The sequence below is a fragment of the Xyrauchen texanus genome, chromosome 15 (assembly GCF_025860055.1).
Source record: "Xyrauchen texanus isolate HMW12.3.18 chromosome 15, RBS_HiC_50CHRs, whole genome shotgun sequence".
Taxonomy (NCBI): domain Eukaryota; kingdom Metazoa; phylum Chordata; class Actinopteri; order Cypriniformes; family Catostomidae; genus Xyrauchen; species Xyrauchen texanus.
The window spans coordinates 17481847-17496485 of record NC_068290.1 but is presented as its reverse complement, the minus strand read 5'-3'; the positions used below and the strand labels follow the sequence as shown (position 1 = coordinate 17496485).

The 14639-nt window shown below is 38.2% G+C and overlaps 1 protein-coding gene across 3 annotated transcripts in view; it reads right to left on the bottom strand.

Annotated features, from left to right (window-relative positions):
• LOC127655624 (focal adhesion kinase 1-like) overlaps nt 1-11525 on the bottom strand; it is a 77860-nt gene extending 66335 nt beyond the window's left edge. Inside the window, exons 1-3 of one of the 3 annotated variants that reach the window (XM_052143515.1) lie at nt 11269-11525; nt 5005-5231; nt 1199-1365 (exon numbers count right to left, since the gene is read on the bottom strand). In XM_052143515.1, the coding sequence (XP_051999475.1) occupies nt 1199-1365; nt 5005-5231; nt 11269-11350 (476 nt within the window). In that variant the 5' untranslated portion in view covers nt 11351-11525. The remainder of the gene's footprint in view (nt 1-1198; nt 1366-5004; nt 5232-11268) is intronic. The other 2 variants (XM_052143516.1, XM_052143517.1) reach the window with 2 other exon arrangements.
• Nucleotides 11526-14639: the final 3114 nt, after the last annotated feature.

Below are 14639 nucleotides of genomic sequence, written 5' to 3'. Positions count from 1 at the left end.
GCAGAATATTGCACTACAGATCGCTAAATTTGTTCAAAGGGGAAAGCGAGATGAGCATGGTTGCCAGATTGCATAAAATAAGTATAACATTAGGCAGAATTTTTCCAATTTGCGCAAGTATAAATCTCAAACTGGGGGTGTTCTGTCTCTTATCTGGCAACCCTGGGCATGTTAAATGTTTGTGGAGATGCGTTAGGTCCCAATGCAAGTGAAATAGCCAATGAAAAATAAAACCGCTTTTACGATAAAAGCGGACCACACTAAACCATGTAAAGGCCTGATCCAGCCCCACGGGCCGTATGTTGCCCATGTCTGCTGTAAATGCATAAAAAGTCTATTCATTCATAATTGAGGGTTGAAGTAGAGAGGCAAGCCTTGGGCTACATGAATGGAATATAAACAATATGTAATTAAGCAGGAATGATTTATTCAGTTTCATTAAGATAAACTGACAGATACATTATGATGAACCACATCAATTCTGAAGCTCCACCCACTGGATGAACCTCTTTGTGATTCAGAATTCTCCACTCCCATCGTGCTGCTCAGTATATGAATTATGCATAGCCCATTATATCATCCTTTCATTCAATAAAGATGAATGTTTTACAAGAGAGCGATGTCATCTCCATAAAAACTGACCCATAAAAAGGCCTGTATTAGATGTAACAAGGACTAACTTTGGTCCACAAATCTTGTTTAATGCAATTAAACGAGATTGTTTACATAATTTAACAGCTTTGTTAATACTGTAGGGCTCTATCCACAATCAGTGCTTTCAATAGACCTCAAACTGACAGTAGGGACCACTAGACAGAAAAGCACAGCTCTCATAAAAGACAATAATATGGTTAAAGCACTGCCAGACCACCACAGAGGTCTCAGATATTGATGCACTTACCCAGTGATGTAAGAGGGTTTTGATTGTATTGCAGACAGAAACCTCAAACAATAGGGGGCCATGACTACAGGAATAAGTGTTGTCAAACTCTGCTAGGCCCCACAAAAACGTTGATAGCACATATAGAGAGAGCTTGTAAGTAAATAACGCATCAGATTTGTGGAACTCTTCGTTTATGTACAGAACTTGAATTGCAAGATACACCTTGTCATAGTAATCTCGACATGGTCGCCACTATAAAGGCCTGACCCATCTAGCATTTCTGGTTATGATCTCAGCATTTAAATAGTAACTCACCTCCAGTCATCTTGGGGGTGGCTGTGCTCATACCTCTCCCTCACATGAGACACACCCATGTCAGGGTGGAGCCAATGAACTTCACCTGTCCTCAGGTGACACAGACGCAGACCAAAGCAGGACACACACCTCACCTTATGGATGTCCAAGATCTTCAGTATAATGCCCTGAAACACACACACACACACACACACGCACACACAAGAATTTATAGAGGAAACATATGCATCACATCCTCTCCACTGTGGTAATCTGAATGATAAAATGAAATAAAAATTTGCACTTTGTGAAAGCCAAAATTTGCTTTAAGTCCATGTGAGGTTAGCTTTGAGGTCATCTACATTCTAGTAGGGCTGAAATGATTAGTCGACGTTATCGACAATAAAACAAATTGTCGACACAATTTTCCGTTGTCGAATAGTCGTTTGCCCTCTGGCGCAGGGACGCCCATCCCTCGTGCATGTTTGCTGTAGTTAGATTAATAACGTGATGGATTGCGACGTACTGAATCATAATTTACTTTAATACACACATGTGTCACGTGTGTATCTGATTGTGACGTAAATCGGCGATACACAGATCTATTAAGAAGATATAATTTTTTTTGTGAGTTAAAGATGGATCGAAGTGAAAATAAAGGTGAGAGATTGTCGTTTTTACTGAATTAATCTTAATAAAAGAATTCAGTGAATGTAATTTAGAAATACTTTTAAAAGATGATTTGTGTCCTCTTTTTTTGTTAGTAAGCATGTTTAATACAACCTTTTAAGTCTAAGCACAAGCTGAATAGTCGGTTAAGAGCTAATGATTCATCGTTGCAATAATCAACCGAATAGTCGAATAATCATTCTAATAATCGTTAGATTAGTCGATTATCAAAATAATCGTTAGTTGTAGCCCTACATTATAGTGTACTCCTAAGCATGAACAAAACTCCCTTTTAGCAGTTGTACGCATTCAAAATGACAGTCTTTCTCTTCAGAGAAAACGGCTATAAATATTGATGACTTGTGCTGCTCTAGTATGAGAATGCCCCTCCCCATAATACCACCTGCAACAGAGCAGCAAATAGCAAATCAAGGCTGTGACATAACTTATGCCTGTTTGCTGTTAAAAAAATAAATAAATAAGGGACAAGCCCTTTAATATGTCCTGCCTAAAAATTCCTGTTTCAGTAGGAACACAGGATAGAAATCTGCACTCATCAAGCAAAAACAGGGTCTTTGAAAGCAGCACATATTTGAGAATGTGCTAAGGCGAATCTGAAAAGATAAGTTCAAAGGCATAGGAGTTTGAGCTGAATCACTCTCATTGATTAATGTGTCCTGTTGTGGGTCAATATGTTCTGAAGTAGAAATGAATGAAAGAGAGGGATGGAGTGATTAAAGGGAAAGAGAGAGAGCATGATGTTCCAGAGTCAGCTGAGGCATAAAACATGATGTCTAACAGGATGAAAAGACGTTCATTTATTATGCGAATTGCAGAAGGCATCAGGGCGGATCTGATAAGTCACATTAGTGTGCAATGAATAACACAAGTCATAGCTCTCCTGTCTCCTCACAGACATCATATAGGCTACCACTAATATAACAAGTTGTCTGCAAAAACAAATAAGATATTAAACACTAGGCCCATCTAATTTAACTCCAAAATGGAGTACAATACAATCTTTGTAATTTTACTGAATCAGTGCTAGTTAATTTAGCTTCAAGCTTCATAGGCAGTGGTCTGTTATGGGTAGGCCATGTTTTGATGAGGTTAAGCCCAGATAGACTGAAGTGCATCAGATTGTAATCCTGCATAAAACAACAGAGAAATGGGACAGTGTCAGCCGTGTGTGGGATGAAAGGGGGACAATGCATTATGAAGTTGAACGACTACTCGGCTTCAAAAATAAAGCTCATTAAATGATTTAGAGTAGCAGTGCATTGTCTGAGGGACTTTAATCATGATTGTTCAAGGCCATGCCAAGATGCATTCTAAATAATGCTGAACGGCCTGGAGCTCAAGAGGAAATATCAGCTTTATTCCTGCACGGGCTGTGCGTGGTGCAACTCTCAGCATCAATAAGCCATTTTACTGACATTTAATAAAAGTTGAAGATACCACAAATAAACAATGCAGAACTTAAACAGTAACTGAGAATAATTTAGGTAAAAATTATTTTGGATGATACACTTGCCGATAATAATTTGGATGATTTTGACTGATAACTGATACAAATGCCCAGCATTATGAATCTATCACTGTTTTGCCTCTTTGTTTTTCATTTAAAATATATATTAAAAAAAACATTTAAATAAAAAATGATACACTAACATACTGAAGATCAAGATGGTCACCGTTGTGCATGCCCAAAAATTGTGTTTCTAATAAATGTATTTTATTCTTAATTAGGCTATTTATTTTTGTGTTATGGCCAACAATGATAAATATATATAGTTTCTCCTGTTCTTTAATTTATTCTTTTATATATAATATACTAAGACCATGTCAAAACGTATGTGTTTGAATCCCCCTGAAGTGCCTTGACAAGCTCAGTATTCTTTGTTCTGTTGATGTATTTGTAGTTGGAGCGAGACTTGTTGAATGGCACGTGCCTTTTTAAAAAACTGCCAATAGGCTTTAGCTTACATTGCAGTGCCCAGCAAAGCCACACACCCACACACTAGCACACAAGCACTCACACACCACAGCTGCTTCTCATGCCAGAGCCGATGATCAGCCCGAACTAAGAAAACTAAAAAGCAATCTTAATACAGAATCCGACCTCTTCTGATTTGAGAATCAAACAATGATCAAACTGGCGTCCACAACCACTGCACAACGCGATCTTTGCTTATGATGAGGCTGAAGCCATTGTGCAAGCCAATGCAGAAGAATGAAAAATAAACAAGTGAAAGATCACAATATATCAGTGTTTTGAATCACAATACATTAAACAAAAAGAATAAAAGAACACTTACTCATGCTGTACATCCCAAAAATCTCGGAAAAACGGCTGCATTAAAAATATACACTCCAGCAACTTTCCACGCATCCAACTCCCACATGCATGTTCTATTTAGAAGTCATCAACTCTATGCCCTATTCTCTTAAAAGACAACTGGCCTCCACTGTGGGTGCATAAGAAGGCTGAAAGGTAATAAAAGTAATTCACAAAGTCAATTCACAAATAATTGAAAATTATTTTTGGAATGACCCTATATCATGGAATGTGCTCCCTTTGAAGTACCTTGTGAGGGTATCATCAGCGCGGGTTAGAAAATGGGTGCATTCTCGTTCTAAAAAGCATTTAATTGGACAGAATTAATGCAGTAAGTTGTGTCGGACATTTTACTGGGTTCGTTTTCCTGTAAGAGACTGCAGATTTTAAAAGCTTATATCTTCTGATAATGAATTTTGTCAATGTTTAGAAGAACACTAGCATATAGATTACTTAAGGCTAATAGATATGGACTAAAAGCAGCAAAAGATTTCCCTTGGTGTTTAAGTTTTCAGTTTCATAAAGTATGCTTTCAGTGCTGTTCCAGTGGGATTAGAGCCGTAAACATAGCAAAATTTGTGCATGTTCAAACAAAAACGTCTTAGGGGTCCTGTCCTGAAGCTCTGAACTAGATGCTTCAAGATTACATACTTCAATTAAAATCAGGCATCAAAATTGTTTAAAAGAGAATATAAGAAAAGGAGTACTGTTTGGGTTGGGAAATCAACAGGTTTACTTTTACATCACTCACCCCAAAAAATGCTGTATCTTATATACAGGAGAACATTACGATGGTGGCCCAGCAAGTCTGCACACTCACCCTGATATCGGTGGAGTCCCCATGTCTGATATTGCTGGCCCATGTGCAGGGTTCACTACTGCTCTCGAAGTAGTGGAAGACTTTGAGCACGCGCTCCAGAGCCCCTGCCGTCCGCTCCATCCCTGCGCTGAAGCGAGGCTTGACCTCCTGGTTCAGGGCATGGGGCAGGTTGGGGTCCAGGTAAGCCGCTGCCATGGCTTTGGTGGGTGCTAACTGTCTGTCATATTCTGTGGAAAAAAACAAGGGAAGAAAATTTTGAACTCAATGTCAACAAAGTTGCAGAGGCAGAAATGTGGCTCTGAAGTAGTCAATTCAAATGTAACAACAACAAAAAACTTCAAAAGTGAGTCCACATGTGAAACTGCTTCTATATTTCTTTATAATGTGTAATGTTTAAAAAAAAAAAAAAAAAAAATGTAATGCATTGTTTATTCATCAAAAAATAAATAAGCATAATTTTGGCAAAAGGTTTAATTGAAAAGATTAAAAACATAAATTTTTGAAATTCTAAATTTGTTCAAAACCTGACCTATGTTATCGCAACATAATTTGAGAACGTTCTAAAGAACATCTTATGTGCTGCAATGGAGGCATGTAAATCTGACCTTTCGAATTAACATAGTCAATGTTACAAGATCGCATATTTAATCTGACCGAGAAATAGTGCAGAATCGAATAAATGTCTTATTCAGTTTGTCATTCAGTTTGACTTATTCAGTTTACTCTTTGTCTCTCTCCACTGGCTGCCGGTTCATGCACGTTTTAAATTCAAGGCCCTGATGCTGGCATATAAAACAGTCACTGGGTCTGCTCCAGCATACCTAAAAATATTTATGCAGAGCTACGTTCCCACCAGAAGCCTGCGGTCGGCTAAGGATCGTCGCCTTGTCGTACCAAAACAAAGAGGCACCAAAACACTTTCCCGGACTTTCAGTTTCATCATACCACGGTGGTGGAATGACCTTCCCAACTCAATCCGGGAAGCTAACTCACTCTCTATCTTCAAAAAACGGCTAAAAACACATCTTTTCCAAAAGCACTTAAACGGTCAATAAAAAAAAATTAAATAAATTAATAAATAAATAAATAAATAAATAAATTTACATTTCTTGTTGCACTTAAATCTGTTTTGTATACTATTATGATGATAGTGAAACTTTGTAATATGGTACTTTTTGTACCACTGTCTCCCTAAGATGATTCGCTGATGTTCTTCCTCTTTTGTAAGTCGCTTTGGATAAAAGCGTCTGCCAAATGAATAAATGTAAATGAATAAATGTCATAACTTCATCATGTTTCTTTGTTAAAAATTTCAAAATCCATAAGATTTTATATATATATATATATATATATATATATATATATATATATATATATATATATATATATATAACACACACACACACACACACACACACACACACACACACACATACATAGATTTATTATTATAATTTTTTTGTATAATAATTTTTCGTAGTTAATTATTTTTTAACCAACATCAGTCCTGATCATAACTACCAAATATTCATTCATTTTCAGGTAAATTTACATAAATACTCTGGCACCAACAATCATCCATGTGATTATATAACCAGCCAATCATGTGACAGCAGAGCATAATAACATGCAGATACAGGTCAGGAGGTTCAGTTAATGTTCACATCAACCATCAGAATGGGGAAAATGTGATCTCAATGATTTGGACCATGGCATGATTGTTGGTGCCAGATGGGCTGGTTTAAGTATTTCTGTAAGTGTTGATCTCCTGGGATTTTCACTCACAACAGTCTCTATAATTTACTCCAAATTGTGCCAAAAACAAAAAAACGCCCAGTGAGCGGCAGTTCTGTGGATGGAAACGCCTTGATGATGAAAAGAGGTCAACAGAGAATGGCCAGACTGGTTCGAACTGACAAAGTCTATGGTAACTCGGAAACCAGCGTCTCAAGATGGGTGTGTGTGTGTGTGTGTGTGTGTGTGTGTGTGAGATATATACGCACGCACACACACACAGATCATCTACTATATAGAAAATGTATGCAGCAACAACCATAATCTGAATTAATCTTTTCTATTCTGGCTATCTGGTGTTTCTTGTAAGTCCGCCTTCTTGTAAGTAATCAAAGGATTATGGTAAAGCTATTGCAAATCGCTGTCCTGTCAACTTTGCAATGCATACAATCTATTTTTAATCTATTCTATACCAAACATATCCCAGCATTAGTACATAATCTTCTTTAGAACTGCCGAAACAACAACTATCACAAATCACCCTCAGGGTACAACAGCTAGACACTTTATTCAGAGCACAATACAGAATGCTCAGATAAATCAAAACACACTAACAAGAAAACGAAAGGTACCAAAGTAATCCTAAGGCTTTGGAACTACACTGATAAAGGAGGCAGTATGACAAATCAGCTCTTGGGCAAAATAATTATCTTAATATTCAACTGTCTCAGCAAAATTTACAGCAGGATGCTGTCGAAACTAACAAGGGGTTGGATCCCTGGGAGGAAATGAAGGAAACGGTCCAGACACCAACACTTCAGACAGACAGATGTCTCCTTCGAGCATGCCAGACGAGTGGCCTTGGGGATTCAACGACAATGTCAGATATTCAGCCAGCATAGCTTTAAATCCAACTATCCACAATAACAAACATCATTCCAGAACTGCAAGGTCAACATAACAATGGCTGCCTGTTTCAGGTCAACCAGACCAACCCAAAACTCCCAGAATTCTTTAAAAGGAATAAATCAGCCAGAAATTTAAATTCTGTCATAATTTACTCAACTTTGTTTTTCTAAACCCCAATTACTTTTCTTGAATTTTTCTGCACAAAGCTGTTGTATGGCTTCAGAAGACTTGAAGTACAGGGTAAGACTTCTTAAGAATGTTCTTATAAATGATCTTCATGAATTGCACCAACATTCTTAAACCCTTCTTATAATTCTTTCCAAATAAAATCTGTTTTTAAGATGTTTTTCATGAATCCGGCACCAGGATATTCCTGAAATACCTAACCTTTGTTTTACATGAAAAGAAGCAAGTCATATGGGTTTGGAACGGCATGATGGTCGATGAAGTAATGACAGAACTTTCATTTTTGGGTGAACTATCCCTTTAAAGAAATATTTCAGAATCAATACAGTTTCATCTTAATTGACACCATTTGTGGCATAATGTTGAAAAATAATTGAAATAATAGATTAATTGAATAAAAATCTAAAGCAAAAATCAAGGTTACTGTGAGGCACTTACAATGGAAGTGAATAGGGCCAATTTTTAGAGGGTTTAAAAGGCAAAATTTTAAGTTTATAATTTTATAAAAACATTTAAGTTTGGGGCAGTGTGGCTCAGGTGGTAGAGCTGGTTGGCCGCTAATCACAGGGCTGGCGGTTCGATTCACGGCCCACATGACTCCACATGCCGAAGTGTTCTTGGGCAAGACACTGAACACAAGTTGCTCCCAATGGCAGTCTAGTGCCTTGCATGGCAGCTCTGCCGTCATTGGTGTGTGAATGTGAGTGTGAATGTGAGTGTGAAGGTGTGTGTGAATTGGACACAGTATAAAGCGCTTTGGTGACCTCTAAGGTTAAAAAAGGCACTATATAATGCAGACCATTTACAGTCATTCTTCTGTTAAAACATATTTACAATAAGGTGGCAACAGACCTATATGGTCAGAATAATTATTTTGGTGTATGCTAAATGTTGGCATTTACAAATCGCACTAATTCTTATCTTAAATTACATTGACTGTAACAAAACTTTGCAGATCTACAGGTATCACAGAAATTCAAAACCCAAACCAAAGTTAGGGTAAATAAAAATTTATTTCAGAAAACAGGAAAATAAATAAGTCAAATCCGCATTTTCATTATTGTCTGTCTTTTTTTATTGTCAGAAACAAACTCCAGTCCACACATACAAATTAAGACAGACACAATACATTTCAGTAGCATCCTTTGTGTGACAAGTAGCTTCAGTAGCTTCCTATCACATCCTGCTTATCATAATGTGTCCAGCCTGGCCAAAGCTTCATGTAGCTATGGTGATTCAGTTCCTGTCCATTTGCAGTGGGGAGACCAGGAGAATACACAACACTTTCTGACAAGATGGCCCTAAGCCAAAGACCAAGAAACAACAGCCCTAAAATCACAATACTGAAGATATACAGGTCAAAGCCTGCAGATATGCACACTGGCCTACAGTACATACACACAATTGGCTGACACAAAAGTAAAAGCACGTGGTTGAGTGGGACCTTAGGCAGGAGGAGTTTACACATATCTGTCTGTTGAGTCTTCTCATATCCCAGCATATCCCATCCTATCAATACATAGATATTTGTAGGTTGATTTCACCTAAAAGTGTAACATGCTCTCCCTCTGGCATTGTCTCATCTTTTTGTTTGAGCAGCCAGCCATTATTTTGGCAAACCCGTGAGGTGACACTAGTGGTGCAGAAATTACAGGAGAGACAAAACTATAAAAAACACAAGTACACTACTAGACAAAAGTTTACACACCAACTCATTTATCATAATTACTATTTTCCACATTTTAGAATGATAAAAATAACTATATAAAAATCACGAAATTACACAAAAATATGGAAATTATTTAACTTTTTCTTCGGTATCCGGTAATGGTAAATGGTCTGCACTTACATAGCGCATTTTTTAAACCTTAGAGGTTACCAAAGCGCTTTACACTGTTTCCCTTTCACCCATTCACACACACATTCACACTCATACACCAATGATAATATGTGCATTAATGTGCAATAAAGGTGCAGTGATTTCAATGTTTGTGGATGTTAATTGTAGATTTGAAAGATTACTTTCAATCTCACAGGTTCTTTAATCACTTTCTCTACAAGAGAAAACCTCAATACTGCAGCATTAAAGATCTCTCTCTAGGGTTTCTCTCTTTAGATTTCAACATACTGTAAAGCCAATTCAATGACCCTCTTCTCAAAAATATTTTAAAAGATCAACAATATGAATCCTAATAATAAATATGGCAACAAAACCTTGCACACTGAGAGTATTATTGTTATCTACATAATACGTGCTATCTGGGCAAATTTACAAATCACATGCTGTTTTCACCTTAATTGTCACGGAATAGTCAATGGTCTACTTTTCAAAGCCCACTCATTGCCAGAAAAACTGGATCCCAGACAAAAAGCTCCAATTTCTGAGCTCAAGAAATGTAAGCAGAGACATCTGATAGTGAGAGAGGTCTCACTCGCCCTCTTTCTCTGCCTCTCCACCCCCTTCTCCATCTCTATCCCTCAGTCACAGCTATACTGTAGGTCAAACTGAGCTAGATGACTGGAGGGGCTCTCAGATAGACCCATGTGAAAGACACTTCTCATGGGGTAATTCTACCTAGACACCAGTAAATTATTCTCTATCATTTCAAAAGGGGAAAGCAGCAGCCCCAGGCAGACATGCAGATTCTGTTCAGCAAACTTGGAGTAAAAATTTGAATGGCATGTGCCTCTAGAATGGTTTATTCCGATTCTCAATTTCTCTACAACAGGGGTCTTCAAATGTTTTCAGGCCAAGGTCCCTTTGATGATTAGACAGACAGAGCAGGGAGCAGAATGTTTGGCCTGGTTAGGCTTTAAAACATTGGCCAAAACATAATTATCATGGCCAAGGTTTATACATTATATTTGGTTGCATCCCTAGATATGCTGACATAATTCGTAGACATAATAAAGAACCAACAACATCGCCATAATAAAACTCTCTCAAAGACAAGACAGCTCTCACTGACAATAATTGGTAATATATTTTAGATTCCGTATGAGCCATCAGTTGAGCTCTTATGGAAACTCAATCCTTAGTAATAAAGGTACACTCCACCTACATGACTACTCTTCCACTGATGTCAGTGCACAGATAATCAGGCTGACAGGAGCTCTGATTGCTCATTAAACTGATGTCGGAGATCTTTGTGAAGAGTGTCTAATTTTCAGTGCTCTATTACAGAGGAGATTGTTCATGCTGCTCTAAAGGGGCTGTTCTTCATTCAACATCACTTTACATTATCCAACTGAGATTTTTTATGAAGGCATGCACTACCAGAAGCGGTAGTGTGAGCACCTACACTATTAATTTCTCATGAACAGCTTTGAATCAATATTCCACTTCCTGTATGACAAATCCAGTGGCAGAACCACAAAATAGTATCATGGAGACTTTCTGAAAGCAGGTTGCAATGTTTTATCTGGGTGACATACTTGGCAGAGGGGGAGGGTAGGAGTAGACGCAGGCTCCTCGTGCCCAGCACAGAGGGAAGGGACTGCAGCCACTGCTCTCCATCCGCTGGCCTCCAGTCTCTTCTTTCTCCCAGGCCCAGCGGTTGTCCGTCTCCCTGACACAGTCATAGGAAGCAGGGGGTGACCCTGGCTCACCACAACCCCCTTTAAACAGGCCACCAGGAATGGCCTTCAGATGCCTGGGGCGAGGCGTGGTGTTGGGCAGAGGGAAACTCCAATTCAGATTCAGAAGTGCGAAAGAATGATCCACAAGGATGTCCAATTATGAAACTGTTTCAGGATGGGGTATGATGTCAGGTCAAGGGATTTGATTGGTCATGTAACTGAAGATCCAATCCGGAAGTGCAAAGAATGGGACTACTTGGGGTGGGCCATGGTGTAACGTTAGAGGGACATGATTGATCAGCTACTTGAAACTCTAATCCAGAACTGCAAAGGAATGATCTGCAACGACATCCAGTTATGGGACAACTTGGTTTGGAACGTGGTGTTGGTGATTGGTCAGGTTATTGAAGATCCAATCCAGAAGTGCAAAGAATAAAACGATAACCAATTTTGTCCTACGTTGGGACAGCTTGAGGCTGGGCGTGGTATCGGGTGGGGTCGGAGGGCGATGATTGGTCAGATGACTGAGCATGAAATAATCTGCAAGGACATCTAGTTTTGGGACTGCTTGGAGCACGGCGTGGTGTTGGTTAGGAGGAAGGTGATTGGTCAGCTGCTCAACACTCTAATCCAAAGGCATAAAAGAACAAAACTTTCCCCAAGGGCATCCAGTTATAGGAACAGTCATTGAAGTTAGATACAAATGCAAGGCTTGCTGGTCTCTTTCCCTCTGTAGATGTCTGCAAAACCATTATTGTATGCCCACAAGGAGTAAAACAGATCCTGAAGTGACAGGGAAATCCAAGAGCTGTACAAAGTTATCCAGAGGAGCCCTGCAGAAGGCGAGGCTGGAACGTAGAAAGCAGGAATGTTGAATAGAATAATCCTCACAAGCCAAAATGTTTCCCTTCAGCTGCTGTCATGAAGCTCATCCAGACCAAGAGAGACGCTGCTGTGACTGTTGGATTGTGAGAGTTTCACACAGAGGCAGTGTCAGGAAAGGGTGTGTAAGAGGGAGGTATGCAGAGAGAGAAAGTGTTCCTATTCACTGTGAGAGCAAGAGAATCAGGTCAGCTGAAATAAGAGGAGGATCCTCTTTTCAATATGATAATGAGTTATATAAAACGGACTCCCATTCGCTGACCTGCTTGTATTTTCAAAACACAGAACACCAAGACAAACGGAAGCTGCTGATCAGGTTTGACCAGGGTCAGGGTTTGACCAGTGTTATTCAGCTGGGCTGTCCTAATGCTGTTTATATTATCTGAATTGTGCAGCATGTTTAAATACAAAGCATTACAATTTCTAAGAATTGCTAATCACCTTATGACATGCGACATTCTTTACTATGGACACAGCAAGGCTGTCTGTAACTCTCCAGAACAGCTTTGGTAGCGCTGGGCAACTCATGAGTTTCATGCAGAGTGAGACTGAAGGAATGTCCACCACCTGACAAAGTGGTAACAGCCTTAAGGAAGGAAGCCCGTTTCCTGTTTGACAAGAGTCAATACTTCCAGTCCATACACATTATCAATATCTATCTATTCTATATATCCTATCCATCTATCTGAAAGCATTACCTTATGAAGGTATTTATTAATTCCCTGTCTTAATTCACATTGCTTTTATCACAATATAGAAAAAAAGAGAAAACAATCTGATGAGCTTGAGAAAACCTCTTCTTTTTAACAGGTTAAGGGCCATTAAGACCAAACATTTTCTTACTCAACAAAAGACACAGAGCATACTATGGAACAGAACACAGGTATCTCTGAATGCATTTAAAAGTGTAAGAGTTTTTAAAAGACATGACGTCTAAAAAATGCAGCGTTCCAGCACGAGAAACTGAAAAAACAGGGAAATGCAATGCAAACGTCCGTCTAGCGCATGTTTATAAAGAAAAAAAAGAAACAAAACTGCAAGGCAAATTCAAGTTCAGTGTGAAAAGACTCTTTGATCTTTCATTGTCCACAATCAATGGCACTGCAATGCAGAAATATTTCCATGTCAGAATAGGCTCTTTAAAATCAAGTTCAATGTAATCCCAAACGTGCCACTTCAGTTTACGGACTACAGTTAAATCTTTGTTTGCATACGGTTTACTACATCTGTTGGAAATCACGTAACAGATTTAACAAATTATTTAGTGTCAAGAAATTGCAATCCTTCCAATACTTATGTTTTCCTAAAATAGGTTAAATCACATTAGGCAGAAACAGAGTCAGACAGATAAAGTAAGATGGAGAAAAAGATACCAGATGATTAAATGATCAAATTGAACAAAGGAAATGGTGACCAATAGAATTTCCGGATTGTTTGGAATTTGGCATGGGTAGCAACATAAGAACAATAGTCATTAATAACTTTACAGGTCTCTTTAAAAAGACATTGACCACTTCAATATTGATTAAGGAAGCATACCAAACTGTCAATAAACTCAGAATAAAGAGAATAGATACATCAGCACCAACAGTTTTGTGCAAAATTGAAACATCTTTTTATTTCCACCCCAATACAATACTTTTTAGCACACTATCCCTTACTTATGTTTTCAATTCATAATACAGAAAATAATTTGCTGTCATTAAAGAGTTTCACAGAATTTCCTGCTATACTAACCACGTTGTCAAATATCAGCTAATAGGCCCTCATTTTGTGCTTAATAATGGCCTCCATGGATGCAATACAGACACACAGGAACCTTACTGTCAAAAAATGCCCTTCTTATAAAAATACCCTTGGCAGTGCAAATACACAGAATCATGGTTAAAATTCGGAAACATTAGCTGATTTGTTGGGCATCTTGAACTGGATAAAATTATGTTCCTGATCCTCTGAAAACTATGAACTTATGTAACACCAGTACCCCACACCCAAGGCCTGAAAAACACTCCTATATTTGAGCAATAAAACACACCTTAATAAGCAAAATGCACATCCTGACAATCTGACTTTTGAGAACTTCACTGACCTCTGTTTAACACTAAAACTTCAAAAAATCATGCAGCTCCAGCAAAAAAATAATCACTTTTACAAATAAGAATAATACATCAAATGAGAAAAGCTGGTTAATGGTGGATTACAGTTAGGATGACATCCTAGGATTTTTTATTTAAATTCAACTCAGACATAGTAAAAAGGTTTTCTTACCTGCATAATATGATATCCTTGAAATATCTGAAAGAAAAAGAAAATCATGTTAACAGTTACAGAAATGACCTTTGTTC